Raw genomic sequence first — 16675 nt, forward strand, 5'->3', positions numbered from 1 at the left:
ACGGCCGATGAGCAGCCGAAGGAAAACGGCGAGGTGAACGGAACGGAACCGGCACCAGAGGTAGTGTCCCTGAAGAAGGCAGCGGTAGTGTCCGCTGCGAACCAGAAGGGAAACAGCACCGAAGGGGACAGTGAAGGGGAGGCTGCCGACGACGGTGAGGGCGGTGACGTCGATGAACAGAAAACGGTTGTCAGCAGCGAACAGGACGCAGACAAACAAGAAACAGAACCAGAAGAAGAAACGTCAAAGGAGTCAAAGAAGGTGGCGGCCAAGGAAGTGGATGCTGTCGAGGAACAAGACGAAAGCGAGGAAAAACAAACCGACGGCAGTGACCGTGGCACAGCAGCAACTCCGCCAGCGCGAGCGCCATCTAGCGAACGAGGTTCCCCAAAAGTGACAGACGGTAGCGACGGTGACGGCGGTAACCAATCAAAGCAACCCAACAGCAGCAGCAGCAGCAGCAACAAACGTCGTCGCAATAGCAGTAGCAGCGACACAACGACAACCACCACCACCATGAACAGCAGCCGGCCGAGTGTCGAGAATGGTGCGGCAACCAAGCGACCACCCGCTCTGTCAAAAACAACTCCATCGTCGTCACCGTCGATGGTGCTGCCAAACCTGGCGGAAGTGACGATTGAAAAGTTGCCCCAGAGGAAAGACGATACGGCCAGCATACAGCAGAAGAAGGTGAAGGTCGACGGAGGAGGGATCATCGATCTCGATCTGGATGACGACGACGACGATGATGAGGAGGGGGAGGCGGCAGCCCGGACCGAATCCGGATCTACCTCCAAGCAAAACGGAAAGGAACTGGACGGGAATTCCGGTGACAACGGATCAGTGGATCGCAGTTCCAGCGTGACCCAGAACGGTCACCAAGAGTCGGAGGTCGAGGGCGATGTGGTGGTGCAGAAAACGAATGCCGCGAAGCCGAAAGCAAACCGACCGGTGGCGGTGGACACGATGGCAGAGGAAGACGAAGGCGATGAGGAGGAAGATGAGGAAGGAGAAGAGGACGATGACAAACCGGTCAGTATCAACTCCGATTCCGATGGTGGAAGTGACGTGGAAGAGCCTGCGGAAACCGACCACCAGCAGCACCGATCGACGGCGAAACCGAAACTGGCGGACGAAGGCGAGAAGCAGAAGAAAAAGAAGACGGAAGGTGGTGATCGGCTCCCGATGCTCGAGGACACGGTCCGAGTGGCAACGCCAGAGGTGGTCCAAAAATCACTCCACAGCGGCGGCAGCAAACCTTCGAACGGTGGGTTTCCTGTTGCCATTAGCAACCAGAACGGTGACGGTAGCGGTGGTGACTGTGATGGTGACGTAACGTTCCTGAGCGACAAGGAGGACGATTGTGTGGTGATAGAGGACGACGAAGTGGACGGAGAGATGCCGCCGGCGACCGGAAGCGCATCGATGACGGAAGCCGGTACGGTGCGTTCGCGATCGAGCGCGTCCCGATCGCGACGGTCGCTGCCACCCGGGATCATGCTGCATGCTGCGGGAGGGGCAGCCCCGCCGTCCCTGGTGTCCACCGACGATGAGGACGACGACGATGACGACATACAGGAGATCATCGACGATCCACTTGCTCCGGACACGACCGGAGGGGCGATGCGGGGTTCGCTGCTGGCGGCAGTCGGTGGTAGCGGTCAGCTCGGTTCGTTCCCGGTGGCCTACAAGGGATCATCGCAAAAATCGCTCCTTATGAACAGTAGCGGCGGGGCATCAACGGGAAGCGGAACCGGAAAGGACCCACCGACGCTGGTCATCATCGACACCAACACACTGATGAACAATCAACGATCGGCGAACGTTCTCGGAGCGCCCGGATCACCGGCGACGGGTATGGGAAACAATGCCTCCCTACTGGCCAAAGCCGCTGCAATCGCTGCGGGAGGAAGCCCCATGGGAGGAGGTGGAGGGTACGGTATGGCCGGCAATGCTCTCGCCGTCGCCGCCGCTGCCGCAGCCGCCGCCGGTGGTCAGTTTGTGGGCAATTCGCGCAGTTTGCTAAACTCCGTATCGCCCTCGGCGACGTCGGCGGGCGTACTGATGGCGGGTGGTAACTACGCCAAGGTTGTGGCACCACCGTTGACCCCGGTCACTCCTCTGCTGCCCGCCCTGACCGACGATATGTTCGTGCTGGAGGCACCCTCGTTTATCGTGCCGTACATCTACGAGAAGCCGCCGGTCGACAATCTGCGCGACATCGTCGACGACCTGGAGGTGCACATCAAGGAGATGCGCAAAAAGTTAGACGAGTCCGGTGGCGGATCGGTCGACCCATTAGCCACCGCCGCCGCGGACGCGGCGGAAGGTGCGGACAAAAAGGACGCCGCCAGCAACCAACAGTCAGCGGCGGCGGACGCAAGTGCGACCGCCGAAGCGAGATCGGCGCCGGATGCTACCCAGAAGGAACCCGGCCGCGATACCGGCCGGAAGCGGAAGCGGCCCACGGACGATGATGACGAGTGGGACGAACTGGACACGTCCACCGACGACGAAGCGTCAGACGAGGAGCACAAGACGAAGGTGCTGATCAAGGAGGTGAAAGCGGACATGGAGCACATCATCCTGCCGTCGTCGGAAAAGGATGTCCTCGGAGGTGGCGGCGGTGGCGGCGTCACGGGCAGTGGGAGCACGGCCGGTGGGGGGGACGCGAAAAAGTCGGAAAACTACTTCGAGAACCCGCTCGGCAAGTTCTTCATGAACATCGGCATCAACCTGGTGCAGGAGTTCGTGCAGACCGATCTGCTGCGGCAGCAGAAGCGGAAGCGCGACCGGGAGGGCAAACCGTCGCCGAGCACGCAGCTCGCGATCAACTCGCTGATGAAGAACCTGGAGCAGAGCAAGGAGAACAACAAACCGTACAAGTTCGAGGTGAAGCGCTGCGAGTACTGCCCGTTCCGGTCCGAGTCGTCGCTGGTGATGGCGCACCACTACGAGACGCCGCACATGCGCAACTTCGTGTACAAGTGTAACTTCTGCGCGTACGAGACGCGGCCACCGCACGACATCCTCTTCCACATGGAGGCGGTCCACAACATCAAGGGGCGCATGGAGAAGGCGCTCTCGTACCACCACTGCCCGAACTGTCTGTTCGAGGACAATGGCAAATCGAAGCTCGCCCGGCACGCGGTGGCGTGCGCGAAAAAGTTCCGGCCCGAGATCAACCTCAACCCACCGGTCGACTGGGAGCCGCCGGCAAAGATACCGCGCATCAAGCCGAAGCACGGTCTCGTCGGCACCGCCACGGCCTATCAGGTACGCGTACGCGCCGGGCTGGGGTATCCATTCCAAAACACTAACGCAATCCACTTTTAGGCCATGACCGCCCAGCAGCAGAAGAACCTAGCCCTTGCCAACCAGCAGCGCATCAACCAGCAGCAGCAGTCGGTGCAGCTGACGCAGCAACACCTTGCCGCACACCAGGCTCTGCAGCAGCAACAGCAGCAGCACCACGCCCAATCGCTCGCGGCCGCCCAACAGCATCTGGGCATGGTGTCCGTGAACGCCGCCAACGTGAACAACCTAGCGAACCTGTCGCCCGCCGCACAGGCCGCCGCCCTGCGGGCCCGAGCCGTCGGTACCGGTGGTGGCGGCAGCCTGGGAGGTGTTGGCCGGGCACCGTCCATCATTCCGTCGCCGACGGGCATCACGGCGGCGGCGGCCGCCAGCCTGCGAACGGCCGGGGGCGGAGGCGCCGGTGTGAACGTGGCGGCCGCGGCGTCCGCCGCCATCCGCAACACATTGGCCGGTGCCGGAATGGTAATACCCAATAACCTCCAGCTGTCGGCATCGGCGCTGGCCGCTGCCGCAGTGGCGGGAGGATTTAGTAAATACGCGCCGGTAAATTGCCACCCGTTTTTTTTTCGTTTTGTTTTTTCGTTTCTATATTCGCATTCCGCTCGTTTGGAGCGCTAATCGTTTTGCTAGATTGTGGTTGGTTTGTGGAAGGGCCGTGGCCTGTATTATACCACGCTACACTAACCAAAGAACCCGGCTCGGTTTCCCACCGTTTGTTTGGTAGAGCTCGGCCTTTTAATCGTCAGGACTTGCAATTTTGGGGACTGTTGGCGAGGGTCGGAAACACAATCTGCCTGGTGCAGCGCATGATGTTGTGTGTTCCGGGATTAATATTCGGAATGGTTGTTTACAGTTACTTCGAAGCGCGTTAACACTTTTGTACAAAACTCCTAAACTTGGGTTCGGTGGTCAATAGTTACCCGTTCTGATTCTCTTTGTTCGATTTGTTGTATATTTTTCCCACTTTATTCCGTATTATTTATATTGTTTCTGACTTATGTTCTATCTTTCTCTTTCTCTGTCCACACCCATCCCATCTGTTGGTCGGTTTCCACGGCCATCACAACATCCCCATCACGGCGCACGGCTTGACTTGCAATCACACAAACACCACCCGAACTCTCCTCATACACACAAAAACACTCGCTGGAATGCGTCACGACACGACACCACAGAACTCACTCAACGCCGGAAGATCACTTCTTGCCAATACCAACTCCTCAATAACAATTCAGGTTGGTTTTCCTTTTATTTTCCGTTGCTTTTGATTTCTGTACGTAATTTTGTTGCGTTTTGTTGGGAGAGTTGCGGTGTTAGTCGGGTGCATCCCGTTAGATCAGGACTCGCCAGCTAATCGGTCTCTCTCTCTCCCCCCGTGGGCAGAATGTTTCCAACATGAAGACAACGAAAACAGCCCAACCGCCCAGCATCTCGATCACGCCGCTCCCGCGCCAATCGTCGTCGAACAGTGCGAACATGGCGAACATTGCCGGCGCTTTGTCGAAGCTGCAGTCCCAGGGCACGTCGGCCGTCAAGCCGGGCCAAATCCCGGGCGGTGGCAAGACCGCGTTCGTGGTGTGCGAAATCTGCGACGGATACATCAAAGACTTGGACCAGCTGCGCAACCACATGCAGTGGATACACAAAGTGAAGGTAAGGTGTCTCTGACGCACGGCCCTCACGTGCACCGTTCACTCATGCACTGGTTTACCCGGTTACAGATACACCCGAAAATGATCTACAATCGGCCACCGTTAAACTGTCAAAAGTGTCAGTATCGGTTCTTCACCGACCAGGGCCTCGAACGGCATCTGCTTGGTTCGCACGGTCTCGTCACCAGCTCGATGCAGGAGGCCGCCAACAAGGGAAAGGATGCGGGCCGCTGTCCGGTGTGCGGAAGGGTACGGCACACGATGTCTCTTCGGATTGGAGCATTATTTCATTTAACTTGTCTCCTCCGCCCGCACAGGTGTACCAATGGAAGTTACTGAACCACGTGTCTCGCGATCACAGCATGACACTGAAACCTGCCCACCTCTCGTACAAGTGTACCGTCTGTACCGCGACCTTCGGCATGTACAAACAGTTCGAGAGCCACGTCTACTCGGCCCACAGCACGGTAGCGAAGAAGACTGTGGACAGCAAGGGCAAGGGTGGGGGCAACGTCCAGCAGAGCGCCATGAACCTCATCGGAAACTCGGCGGCATCGTCGGCGGGTAGTGGAACGTCCTCGTCGGGCATGCGCGGCGGCGGTGGCGATTCGCTGCTGAAACCGCTCAAGATCAACGACGAAATCACGATCATCCCGCAGCCCACTTCCAACAGCAGCAAAATGATGAAAACGATCGAGCTCGAAAGTCACGTTATAGGTAGGTGTAACAGCCGGCGGTAAATGCTGCGATCATCTCCCATCTACATTGCCCGGTGTGTTCCTTTCGTTGTAGATTAAAAATCCACTTCAGACTGCTGTGCCGGACTGTGCACAGCTACACCTCCGCCCCACCCCCCCGGTCCGGAGAATGTTGGTCTCGTGCGTGAGCTCCGTTCGTCGGTGGAAAACCAAAAGAAAACAGAGCGATCGCCCAGCTGCTGCGGCCGCTTAGCTGTATAGAGCTGCTGGACACACTGGGTTCCCTCGGCATGCTAGGCCGCGCACAGGAGGGTTCCAGCAAGCACGCCCGGGCCGCAAGCCCCGGTTATGGCGCAGCCACAGCATCATGTATAACGACAGTGTATAACTAAGCGAGAAATGATAATGTTTTCTTTCCAATAATTTCTTTGTAATGTTTCATTAGGTAACTTAATAATCAAGTAAAGATTGTGAAAAATGTAAGAAGCGAATCACGGAACAAAAGCCCAACCCACACACATTCATACATACACAACACTATAAAGAGAAAGTAAAACTTGTACAGGAACAATAAACATTTTCGGTCGTTTTTTATTCTTTCTTTTTCAACTATCTGCGCGCGTGTGTGTGTGTATGCGTAAAGAAACTCCAGTTGCGTCCTGTCCTGGACTTTTGTAAACTCTCTCCTTGTCATACCTAATGCCGATCAATGTTGAACCTGAGTTCTTTAGCCTTTAAGATTGTTTTTGAATGACTGGTTCACGTAATTTATTTCGAATGATGATGATCTTTATGCATTAAATATATGTAATGATCTGGATTCTTCGCGTACCTTTTGAAAAAACGTTGCTAGCACTATCGACCACGTGGTTGTAGATGTACAGTAGCTTCCTTTCAAACCTTTTTTCACAATCCTTTCTCCATTTGGTTGTGCGATTGTGGCAAACGAGTGCATTCTTACAAGGACGTATCGTGAAACGCGAACATCACTGTAATATCTTGCTTCATTTCGTGATTTAAATTTTTTATAATTTATTGTAAAGAGACAAACTTCTCTCTACACCGCGGGAGATTGTTTGTCGGGCGTCACTCGCATGGTCTTGTATGCTGCGGATTCAGTTAATTGGTAAGATTTGTTGAGAATACTCTGCGAGTCATAGAACCTATGTTCTACTTGGTAGAAAGCAAATTGAGGGCACGCGTTATATAATGCAAATACGTTCAACTCGACAAAATATGTAAGATAAGAGAGAGCTAAACCCTTTATCACACAGTTTTACGGTGCGGTGAGAGGTACAGCAGACGAAAAATAGATTGCAAAAAGAACATGAATAAGGCGCACAGGGAACGATTTTTCGTAGTCCAAATAAAACTCAACACAAACCTACACACATTAGTAAACGCGTGCAGCTATTCTCGCCCTATTCGACGATGACACTATACCGCGACACTACGGTGTGCGGCACAGGTGCTTCCGTTGGGCGATCTAATTGATCTGCGAAACGCCTGACATACCTTACGCTGTTCAGTTGACTTCACTTCTTATCGTTTACCCCTCGGTCGACAAGTTGTTTGCCGTGTTTGTTGACCGTTACACCCCGCCAGATGCTAATGACTGACGATGTCGCGAAACGATGAATCCTCGGTAGAGCGCCTTCCCGTCGCTGAGCGTGGGTCTTTTCCGGAGTACGGGCATCTTACGTGTATCTGAAATTTCGCAGTACGGAGGAATTTGCGACATCGACTACGAGTGGAAGAATACTGAAATGGTATCACCTTCTCGAAATGGGAAGTAATTTCGCATTCAGTGCAAGTCATCCATCTGACTCACATGGCACGTTGCGGAAGTCGCACTTGCTCACCACGAACCGTTTATTCGAATGTCGCTACCACCAATTGTTTACCTCAACGATCGACAGGCGCTATTAAGCAACAAATATCAAATATTGATCATTGGTGTTTGTTACACATCATCGTGCACTTTTGATGAACGAGACACAATTTTTCCATCGACCGGAGTGAGGAAAATCAAGGGAAAATTCCTGTCGGCTTTCGAGGAATCTCGAGGAAAAGATCAGGGACACTGTTTGTCTTCTTTGCGATCATACTGCCGTGTGCTGCGTCTGTTACTATAGAAACGCGTGAGTACGCTGTTTATCGGTTGCTTCGGTTGCTTTGGTTGCTTTAGCAACATTATGCGAGGACACTGTGAGCGTTGTCAACAGCTGGAGCTGGACCAAAATAGAGCGCGGCCAAAGCATTCGGTACACAGTTCGGGGTTCGCAAAACGTGAATCATGCTCTGGAATGATCTTCGGCTGTACAACTAAAGTCTAATCCCGGATTGACTTAACAAAAAAAATGGTTTCAGCATAAAGCCTCTAACGAGCAAATAAAGTACACAAAGAAACATTTAAAATCTTAAACCGTAAGGTGTATTTAAATACGTGACTAAGTCTCTCGGGCATACACACACGCACGTACATTGGGCGCAATTGTTGCCAAACAATAATCGGCTTTCTCTCGAAGATATTAGAGTGTAGTGAGACAAGATCGCTGCCCACAAAGATCACACACAGTTGCTAGCGTCGTACAGTTTTAAAAGTAAGCTTAACCTTAGAAACTAATTTACAAGTCACGTGGCACACCGCCGCTAGTCGTGCTTGTCCTCTTCACCGGGCACCTGCTTCGTGCTGGGTGCCGCCAGCCCAAGGACCGTTTCGTCGACCGCATTCGGCACGAGCGGGTCACTGGCCGAATTTGCGAACGACAGAGTGGCCAGATCGTTGTGGGACAGCAGCACAGGCGCATCGCTGATGTTGTGCCTGTGGAGCTCCACGTAAGAGCTGTTGCTTTGCGTAATGTTCACGACGGTGCCGGCGATCGGCAGGGCGGTAAGCAGATCGGTCAAGTTTGTCGGTACCGCGCCAAGGTGTACGGGTGCGATCCCCGTGAACACCTGGCCTTGTATGCTCGTGTGAACCGGAACCGGTATATCGCCCAGATCGAAGTGCGTTCCGTTGTCACTGTGGCTAAAGAACGTCAGGTCCACCTGCTGATGGCTGGTGGGAGACAAGATAACGGATCGAATACAATCGCTACAGTTCTTTCCGCCGCTGGTGGTTCAACGATACATACGTGATTGGCTCGCCGTCTTCCAGGGTTTCATTATCTGGCGTATTGACCAGTATTCCAATTTCGTAAACTACTGCTTTGATAACGTAGCTAGAGGAACGTAAAGAAAGAATCATGCGCGATCATTTAAAATATCCTGCTCGTGAAAGCCTGAAAACGTGGTTTGGCTTACAGTTCCTGCGTGGTGTTGGCTGAACTATCATTGACCGCCACCACTGTATCGCCCAGCTCATTTACCGTCACCCCACCCGAGCCGTACTCCGCCGGGCTATAGAGGCTCTTGAGCGAGAAGCCCTGGCTGTCTTCCTTCGACGACGACAACGAATCCACCAAGTCGCCATCACTGTCCGGGATCGGCACCGCCACACACAACCGCCCGGCCCAGCAAACGCAGCACAGTGTCACAATCAGCTTTCCCATCGGTACCATTGTTTCACAAGTAGTTTCTCACAAAATATGGCACTCGAAGAGCGGTGATCTCGTTCGATTTGGGGGAAGCGTGTTACAGAAAGCAAACCCGGCAAATGATCACTGATCCTTTCGGATGTGCGCTGGCAAATGACACCATCCTCCCGTGTGGCCCATCAGGTCTATTTATACGTGTATTTATTTCGCATCGTTTAGCACACGGATGTCACCTCAACGGTGGTGGGCCGTGCTGAAGGTTCGTCATTTTGTTACAACGTCATCACCGCGCTTAGATGGCTTCAACCGATCTTCGCGCCACAAATCGGAGCACTAATTATCATCCACAACGGAAGTGACATGGGTGAGATTGAACCGGCCCGCCGTCAGATGGATCTCAGATTCTTCGTGACGATACGATCATAATGGTGCAATTCTATCGTGCCGAAAAATCAATCGGTGTGCGTTGATTGTGTTGTTTTCGCTAGACACAGCGCCCCAGAAGCTAATTTGTTTATTCCGAAGTGCTAATGGGTAAGCCGGAAAATTCCTCATTGTCTCCTCAGATCAGACCTCTCCTCCTCTGTTTCCTCGGTAGAGGACAAAAATGCTTCCTTTACGCACTTGTTGGTAGTATATTAAACCGTTTATACGTTGACGCAGATGCTTTCATCCGGTTAAACGGTGCTAAAGATCAATTAGCGTGCCATCAGATTAGGCTATTAGGAAATAAGGAAATTAGCAATCTCGACGTTACGCTTTACATCTAGTACAAATATTATTTGTTATTTCAACATAATTTACGTTATTGCCCAGTAGCATGGGTCACTGCCCTGGTTGGCTTTGATCTTGTGTTAACCGGCATAGCGCCAGTCTTTCAACAAACCAACAGAGCAGCATGTCCATATAACAGTTTTGAGGTAAGATTTAAGAGATTTCGTAACGGTAGCGTAATCGGTTCAGAAACAGAGTGTTCGTAGGGATTTTGTAAAGAATAAATATAATGGAGCCTTGCAATCTGTGCCTTTCAAAAATCCATGGCACATTTTGCGCTGCCACGGCGTAGCAACGGAATTAGTCCGTCACGACATGTGATGCTGCGGGGTAGATGCTAATTTTCACGGCAAAGCGCACCGCTTGTCGCTAACCGCATCACGGGCTCCACTAAGCGAAGCGACGGATCAATGTCAACGTGAAACAGCCCGTCGCAGGAACTGGTTCACTGGAGGCCACTTTTGTTGCTTTGTTTCTTTGGGTACTCTGCCCATTAACGGCCTTCGGATCGCATAAAACCAGCGAGACTGTGCGCCGGGAACGATTTTATCATCGGAAGTTAGTGCAATAATAGCCACCAGAAGTGACGGCCAGCTAGAACCAGTGGTTTACCGATTGCAGAATGTCGCTAATCGCCGGAATGACATTATTTCTCGTAGGTGGAGACGTCTGAGATAATGTTGCGATCATCTTGTGGCCTTCTTAACAGTTTTACCGCTTGCAATTGCAGTTTGGGATGCTGTGCACCGTGACGGTGGCGATTCCAGTTTCTCAGAACGGCGCCGGTCTCGGTGCTGCTCTCAACAGTCTGGCGAACAGTGTGGTTGTCGTCCACGATGAGTCTGATACTCCGAGCAATAGAACGCTGAAAACGGGCAATGTTTCTGAGCTACATTTACAATCGGCAAACGCCATCAGTCCGGTGGCACATATTTGGGTCAACCCGGAAGGAAAAAATGTTGTTGCTGAAACGCAAAAGACGGTGTACTCCAACGAAACTGATGCCGCGGGTGTTGTGAAGCTGACTGTTGTGTTAGTGGCCAGCAGTTCGAACGTAACGGTTGCAGATGATGATGATGAGGAAGATCACGAGGACACCACTGCCGAAACGGAGTATGAGTCAACCACCGGATCGGAGACGGAAGTGTTTACCACCGTCGCTACTACGCAGGTGCCAAAAAACACCACCTCTGTCACGGTGATCACCGTGATCCACAGCGATCAGGCCGATCAAGAAAAGGAGGAGAAAATTAAGGAAAACATCAAGGAAGTGGAAGCAATGCCTGTGATTCTGACGGGGGGAGTGTAGCAAAATAAAGGCACCATTTTTACGTTTCATCCGCTCCCAACACGGTCTTTAATTAGTTTAATTAGCATTTTGGAAAGTGATACGAATTTTCCAGCTTCGCAGCAATCCACCGTCCTACGATGCATCGGGCAGGTCTCCGCTAGAACCGGGTACAAGCTGCAAACGATAGGCCACGTAAAGAACAATAATTACAACACTATAGCACTAAAGGTCAGACACGTGAAGCTTACCATAGTAATGTTGTTACCGTTGAGCAGTATCTGGTCCAGCTTCGTTATCCTTCTACCTTCCGGTGTATTCTCGTACTCCGTCACGTCCTCCAACAGCATGTTAACGAAATCATCGAATCCTAGCAGCGTGCCGACGATTTCTTTATCATTTTTCATGATAATATGTATCCGTGAGCCAATACACTTGTCTACCAGTTCTGCGACCGGGAACCAGAGAAAAACAGGCAAATTATTACCAGAACAGCGACGAACGAGGCTTTATACGCTGGCCTTCCCAGGGCTCGTACTTACCGAGTGGTAGAAGTGTCGATTGGTTTGCCACACTTGTTTGCGTCATAACGAAGCCAGGAGTGAGGAACGCTATTCAATAATGCACCGCAAAACGTTGGCCCCAAAAATTTCACGCGTGGACCACTGAAAAGACGCCGGTTAAAATGTTTTGTTTACAATTTGTAACTCACCGGCTAATGCTGTCAAAAAATCTAGAACAGCTCGAACGGAGCACGTTCGTAGAGCTCAAAGAGAATGGCAATCGAAACACTGCCCAGAATATTTTAAACCTGTCGATGAGGATGGTTGTTCTCCAGATGGTTTAAGAATGAATTGTAAAGCTTTATTGTAGATTTACAATACTGCGCAAACAGGGGTTTTATAGAAATTGACTCTGAAACCGTCGATTTTATCAACTGAACGATTACGTTTGACATTGCTCGAAACGGGTGCCATGTTTTTCTTTTTCTTGTATACTCTTCATTCGACCAGTCAAAGCAACCAATTTGAACTGGCAGCGACATTAACCGCCATTTTCAGCAAGCGTCACAAACGCGTACTTTCTTGTTGTCCGTCGCCGTGTTCGTTAATAAGTTTATTATTTCGGAATAGTGTATAGTTTTACAATGTCAAACCCCGAGTGCGTGAAGGTCGCCGTACGCATCCGGCCGATGACTTCGTCGGAATCGATACGCGGCTGCCAGAGCGTCGTAGAAATTTCACCGCCCGACGAACCTCAGGTCGTCATTTGCGGCGGAAACAAGCCTTCCGATATTTTCACCTACAATTATGCGTTTGCGCCGGAAGCGTCCCAGGAGCAGCTGTACGAGAACGTCGTGTCTCAAATGCTGGATAAACTGTTCGCGGGGTTCAACGTTACGATCCTCGCGTACGGTCAAACGGGATCGGGAAAAACGTACACCATGGGAACGGACTTTGCCGGTGACATGGGAGACCGGATAGGCGTAATCCCTCGGGCCATCGTGGACATTTTTGAAAAAGTGGAACAAGCACGGGACATTAGAACATCGTGCTCGTTTGTGGAGCTCTACCAGGAGAATGTGTACGATCTGCTGTCGGTAAAGGATGGCCCAGAAAGACAGACCCTCGACATCCGTGAGGGTCCCGGAGGTGTCGTTCTGCTACAGGGACTGACAGAAATAAACGTGACCTCCGTCCGCGAAACGTTCGATTGCCTCGTAAGGGGTGCGGCCGGTCGCATAGTGCGAGCAACGGCAATGAATGCCGTTTCGAGTCGAAGCCACTCGATCTTCACCATCACACTGCAGCAACCATCGGCCGACGATCCAACGGCGCTCCTCACGTCCAAGTTCCAGTTGGTCGATTTGGCCGGTTCGGAGCGTTCGAAAAAAACAAAAACCACAGGCGACGGTTTTCGGGAAGGCGTCAAAATAAACCAGGGACTACTTGCCCTTGGCAATGTCATCTCGGCCCTCGGCACATCGGTGGCGGCCGGGTCGAACAGTCACGTACCGTACCGGGACTCGAAGCTGACGCGCATGCTACAGGACTCCCTTGGAGGCAATTCGTACACGCTGATGATTGCGTGCGTGTCGCCGGCGGATTACAATCTGAACGAAACGATTAGCACGCTCCGGTACGCGGACCGTGTGCGCAAGATTAAGAACAAACCGATCGTCAACCAGGATCCGCACCTGGTGAAAATCAAGCAGCTGGAAGGAGTGATCCAGGATTTGCGGGTTGAAATCCTCTTACTGAAAGGCGGCGAAGTCGGCGCGGAGTTTCGAGTACCCAAAGCGCCACCGGCGGTGCGTCCTTCCAATGTTGCCGGGTTGCCACCGAAACGACCCTTCCAACGATCATCATCCTCCGGAAACCTGCTCTCCGCCGCTGGCGGTGGAGCCGATGTGGCAGCCGTTAAAAACGGGAAGCGAAAATCGGCGACCCAGGAGCTGCAGGACAAAAACCGTTTGCTGCAGGCACAGCTGCAGGCCATGGCCCAGGATTTGGCCACCAACGAGATACGGGCACTGGCGGCGGAGAAAACGCTGGACATGCTTGACGAAAAGATCGACGATGAAGAAGGCATTCGGCAGCACATCGGATCGGTGTTGAGCTCGTACCGGGACGAGATGATTGCCCTCGGCGTGCTATCGGCCGCGGAAGGTGACACACGCGGAAGTAGGGCGCCATCGGTGATCGGTACGGCATCGCACGAGACCTCCGCCGTTCCACTCACCGAAGATGGCCAAAAGCGTTCGGAAAGTCACACGACGCAGCAGATCAATTTCCACAACCAATTGCGCCAGCTAAACATGGAGCTGGCGCTGAAGGAAGAGCTGCACCGGCGCTGCATGGGTAACAGCGCTGCGGTTTCTAGCGCGGGCGGCCAACCACTGACCGAGGTGCTGGCCGACTACCAGCAAACCATCGTCGACCTGGAGCAACAGCTGGCGGAACTGAATGGGCAGCTCGAGAACACGAAGGCCAGCGAGAAGAAGTCGAAGCTGTCCGAGGAGCGGCGCAAAAAAGTGCAGCAACTCGAGGCCGAACTGACCGAGCTGCGCTCCAGGAGTGTCCGGCAGGCGAAGCTGCTCAAGCTGAAGGAGAAGGACGCCCAGCGCATCCAATCGCTGAGCACCGAAATCCAGACGATGAAGGGGACGCGCGTGAAGCTGCTCAAGTCGATGCGGGCCGAGAGCGAAAACTTCCGCAAGTGGCGCCTGACGCACGAAAAAGAAATCTGCCAGCTGAAGGCGAAGGACCGCAAGCGCCAGAACGAGCTGCAATCGATGGAGACGATGCACGAGAAGCAGCAAAAAATCATGAAGCGCAAGCTGGACGAAACCGCTGCGGTCAACAAGCGGCTGAAGGCAGCGCTTGATCGGCGGATGCAGCGGAACGGATCGAAGCTGGGTGGCGATCGGACGAAATTGCGCGGCACTGAAGCGGCACGCTGGATCGAGCAGGAGCTGGAGTTGCTGTACAGTATGGTCGAGGCCTCCGTGACGCTTGACGTGCTCATGGAGCGCCGAACGCAGCTGACGGCCAAACTAGCCCACTGGCGTAGCGCCGGCAGTGATCCGAGCCAGGCCGACGAAATTCGACAGTGTGAGGATGAGCTGGATTCTCGGAACGCACAGATCAAAGACCTGCAGCAACGGGGCCACGACTTCGAGGTGCAACTGGAGGCGCTGAGTGGAACGATCGAGACGCTGCCGGAGAAAAAGGAAGCCTTTCGGCGCGTGCTGGCGGCCAGCGTGGCCGATCGCAAACAGTTGACCGGCTTGCGCTTCCAGCTGGAAGAGTGCCAAACGGCCAACGATTGTTTGGAAGAAACACTTGCCCAGCTACGGGCCGATCGACAGCAAGCCGAGCAACGGTACGCCGTGGAGCTGGCCGAGTTCGAGAGAACGTACGAGGACAAGCTGGCGTTGCTGTTGCTACAGCAGCAGCAGCAACTACGGGCGGCTGCCGGCCAGAACCCACCCTCGGGCGAGGCCAGCACGACCAGCACCAGCAGCACCAACAACGTGATCGTGGACCAGATGCTAGAACGCATCGAAACGCTACGCGACGAGCTAGAGCTGTACAAGGAGAGCAACCGGAAGCTGAAAACTCAACTGATCGCCGCCCGGGAGATCGCTTCGGCTTACAACATTCCGCGGGTAGGTGGCGGGCGAAAGAAGCCCAAAGCGAAACCGATCGTCGACGCTGCTGCTGCTGTCATTGACTATGAGGAGGACGACGAGGAAACAGAGTTTGAGGACGACGGGGCGGAAGATTTCGACCGGGAGCGAGATCCAGACTTCCGTGGGACACCGATCCACAAGCGAAAAAAGGTAAGCGAACAAGTGGGTGTAAATAGGGGCGCGTCAGATGGCCGGGCTTTAAAAGATGCTCAGAGTTACAAGTCCAGATCTTCGACACAACCTGTATTCCCCATCAGGTTCGATTTGATTCGCTCAGCACCGGGCGAAGAGGTAGAGTAAATTCGCTGAACAGTGAACGGAGACGGTCGGCTAGAAAACGGACAGAAGAAAGGAAAAGCCTGTTCGTGCTCGTCGAGAAACTATCGATCTGTCGCGCCCTAATGACGAATAACGAATCTTTATCCGAATCCGAACACAACTTACAGCCGAACGTGGTGCTCGAGCAATCGAAACTTGCGGCAAACGATACGACGACGACGAGTAGCACCAACGAAACGGTCAACTCGAGCAGCCAGCCACACTGTTCCTGCCGAAGCAACTGCTCCACGCTGCGGTGCGGATGTAAAAAGTCCGGCATCTCCTGTCAGGCGGGCTCCTGCAGGTGCGTGGCAGCCAAGTGCGCTAACAAGCCGCTCGATATGATCGACGGAAGCCAGGATTCACCACCGGACGATGTGGACGATGGTGCTGCGGTGGACGACAAAGAGAACACATTCGTGGCAAACACTACGACCACCATCCAGCAGAGAAGCACCCGGGACACGATGCTGCTGGAGAAACTAAGCACTCCTCAGCGTGTCCAAATGTAAGAGGGAAGCGATGATCTCGATTGCGAACCCAACATAAAACGAGCCTTTTTCCGCGATTTTTGTTTGCAGCGGCGATGAGATGGACATTCTTACCTATGTAGCGACCCACCGCAAGCGTAAGCCACTTTTGGATGACTGATGGGCGGAACGGTGGAACGATGCTGGCAAATGGCACAGAAGGCTTCCCTCCAGTCGACTGACTTATAATTTATATATTGTTGATAGTTATATGATCATTGTTTTACGATCGTGATCCAATAGTTTTGTACGATTCAAATATAAACTGTATCCATTTTTACCCAAACAAGCAAATTCTTCTGAACGCGTATTTTGTCCACTCGCGCCGCCACACTCGGCCTATGGTGCGGATTGCGATTGGCA

The 16675-nt window shown here is 53.1% G+C and overlaps 5 protein-coding genes across 5 annotated transcripts; 3 read left to right on the forward strand and 2 right to left on the reverse strand.

Annotated features, from left to right (window-relative positions):
• Window positions 1-957: 957 nt before the first annotated feature.
• LOC128267070 (uncharacterized) lies at window positions 958-6307 on the forward strand. Its single transcript, XM_053003861.1, has 7 exons — window positions 958-3276; window positions 3337-3861; window positions 4494-4553; window positions 4702-4971; window positions 5040-5219; window positions 5288-5687; window positions 5763-6307. Exons 1-7 carry the CDS (start codon window positions 967-969, stop codon window positions 5765-5767), a joined length of 3750 nt encoding a protein of 1249 aa, XP_052859821.1. The 5' UTR covers window positions 958-966; the 3' UTR covers window positions 5768-6307.
• A 1797-nt stretch (window positions 6308-8104) lies between these two features.
• LOC128267071 (uncharacterized) lies at window positions 8105-9231 on the reverse strand. The gene is made up of 3 exons (XM_053003862.1): window positions 8975-9231; window positions 8806-8892; window positions 8105-8729 (listed from the first exon to the last, which is right to left on the reverse strand). The coding sequence occupies exons 1-3, from the start codon at window positions 9229-9231 to the stop codon at window positions 8321-8323; spliced, it is 753 nt and encodes a 250-aa protein (XP_052859822.1). The 3' UTR covers window positions 8105-8320.
• Window positions 9232-10590: 1359 nt separating this feature from the next.
• LOC128267339 (uncharacterized) lies at window positions 10591-11331 on the forward strand. Its single transcript, XM_053004151.1, has 2 exons — window positions 10591-10636; window positions 10712-11331. Exons 1-2 carry the CDS (start codon window positions 10604-10606, stop codon window positions 11288-11290), a joined length of 612 nt encoding a protein of 203 aa, XP_052860111.1. The 5' UTR covers window positions 10591-10603; the 3' UTR covers window positions 11291-11331.
• LOC128267340 (U6 snRNA-associated Sm-like protein LSm5) lies at window positions 11309-11933 on the reverse strand. Its single transcript, XM_053004152.1, has 3 exons — window positions 11812-11933; window positions 11521-11717; window positions 11309-11446 (listed from the first exon to the last, which is right to left on the reverse strand). Exons 1-3 carry the CDS (start codon window positions 11855-11857, stop codon window positions 11405-11407), a joined length of 285 nt encoding a protein of 94 aa, XP_052860112.1. The 5' UTR covers window positions 11858-11933; the 3' UTR covers window positions 11309-11404.
• Window positions 11934-12416: 483 nt separating this feature from the next.
• On the forward strand, window positions 12417-16433 carry LOC128267072 (chromosome-associated kinesin KIF4A-like). The gene is made up of 3 exons (XM_053003863.1): window positions 12417-15614; window positions 15911-16290; window positions 16364-16433. The coding sequence occupies exons 1-3, from the start codon at window positions 12417-12419 to the stop codon at window positions 16431-16433; spliced, it is 3648 nt and encodes a 1215-aa protein (XP_052859823.1).
• Window positions 16434-16675: the final 242 nt, after the last annotated feature.

The sequence above is a fragment of the Anopheles cruzii genome, chromosome 2, assembly GCF_943734635.1.
Source record: "Anopheles cruzii chromosome 2, idAnoCruzAS_RS32_06, whole genome shotgun sequence".
NCBI lineage: Eukaryota > Metazoa > Arthropoda > Insecta > Diptera > Culicidae > Anopheles > Anopheles cruzii.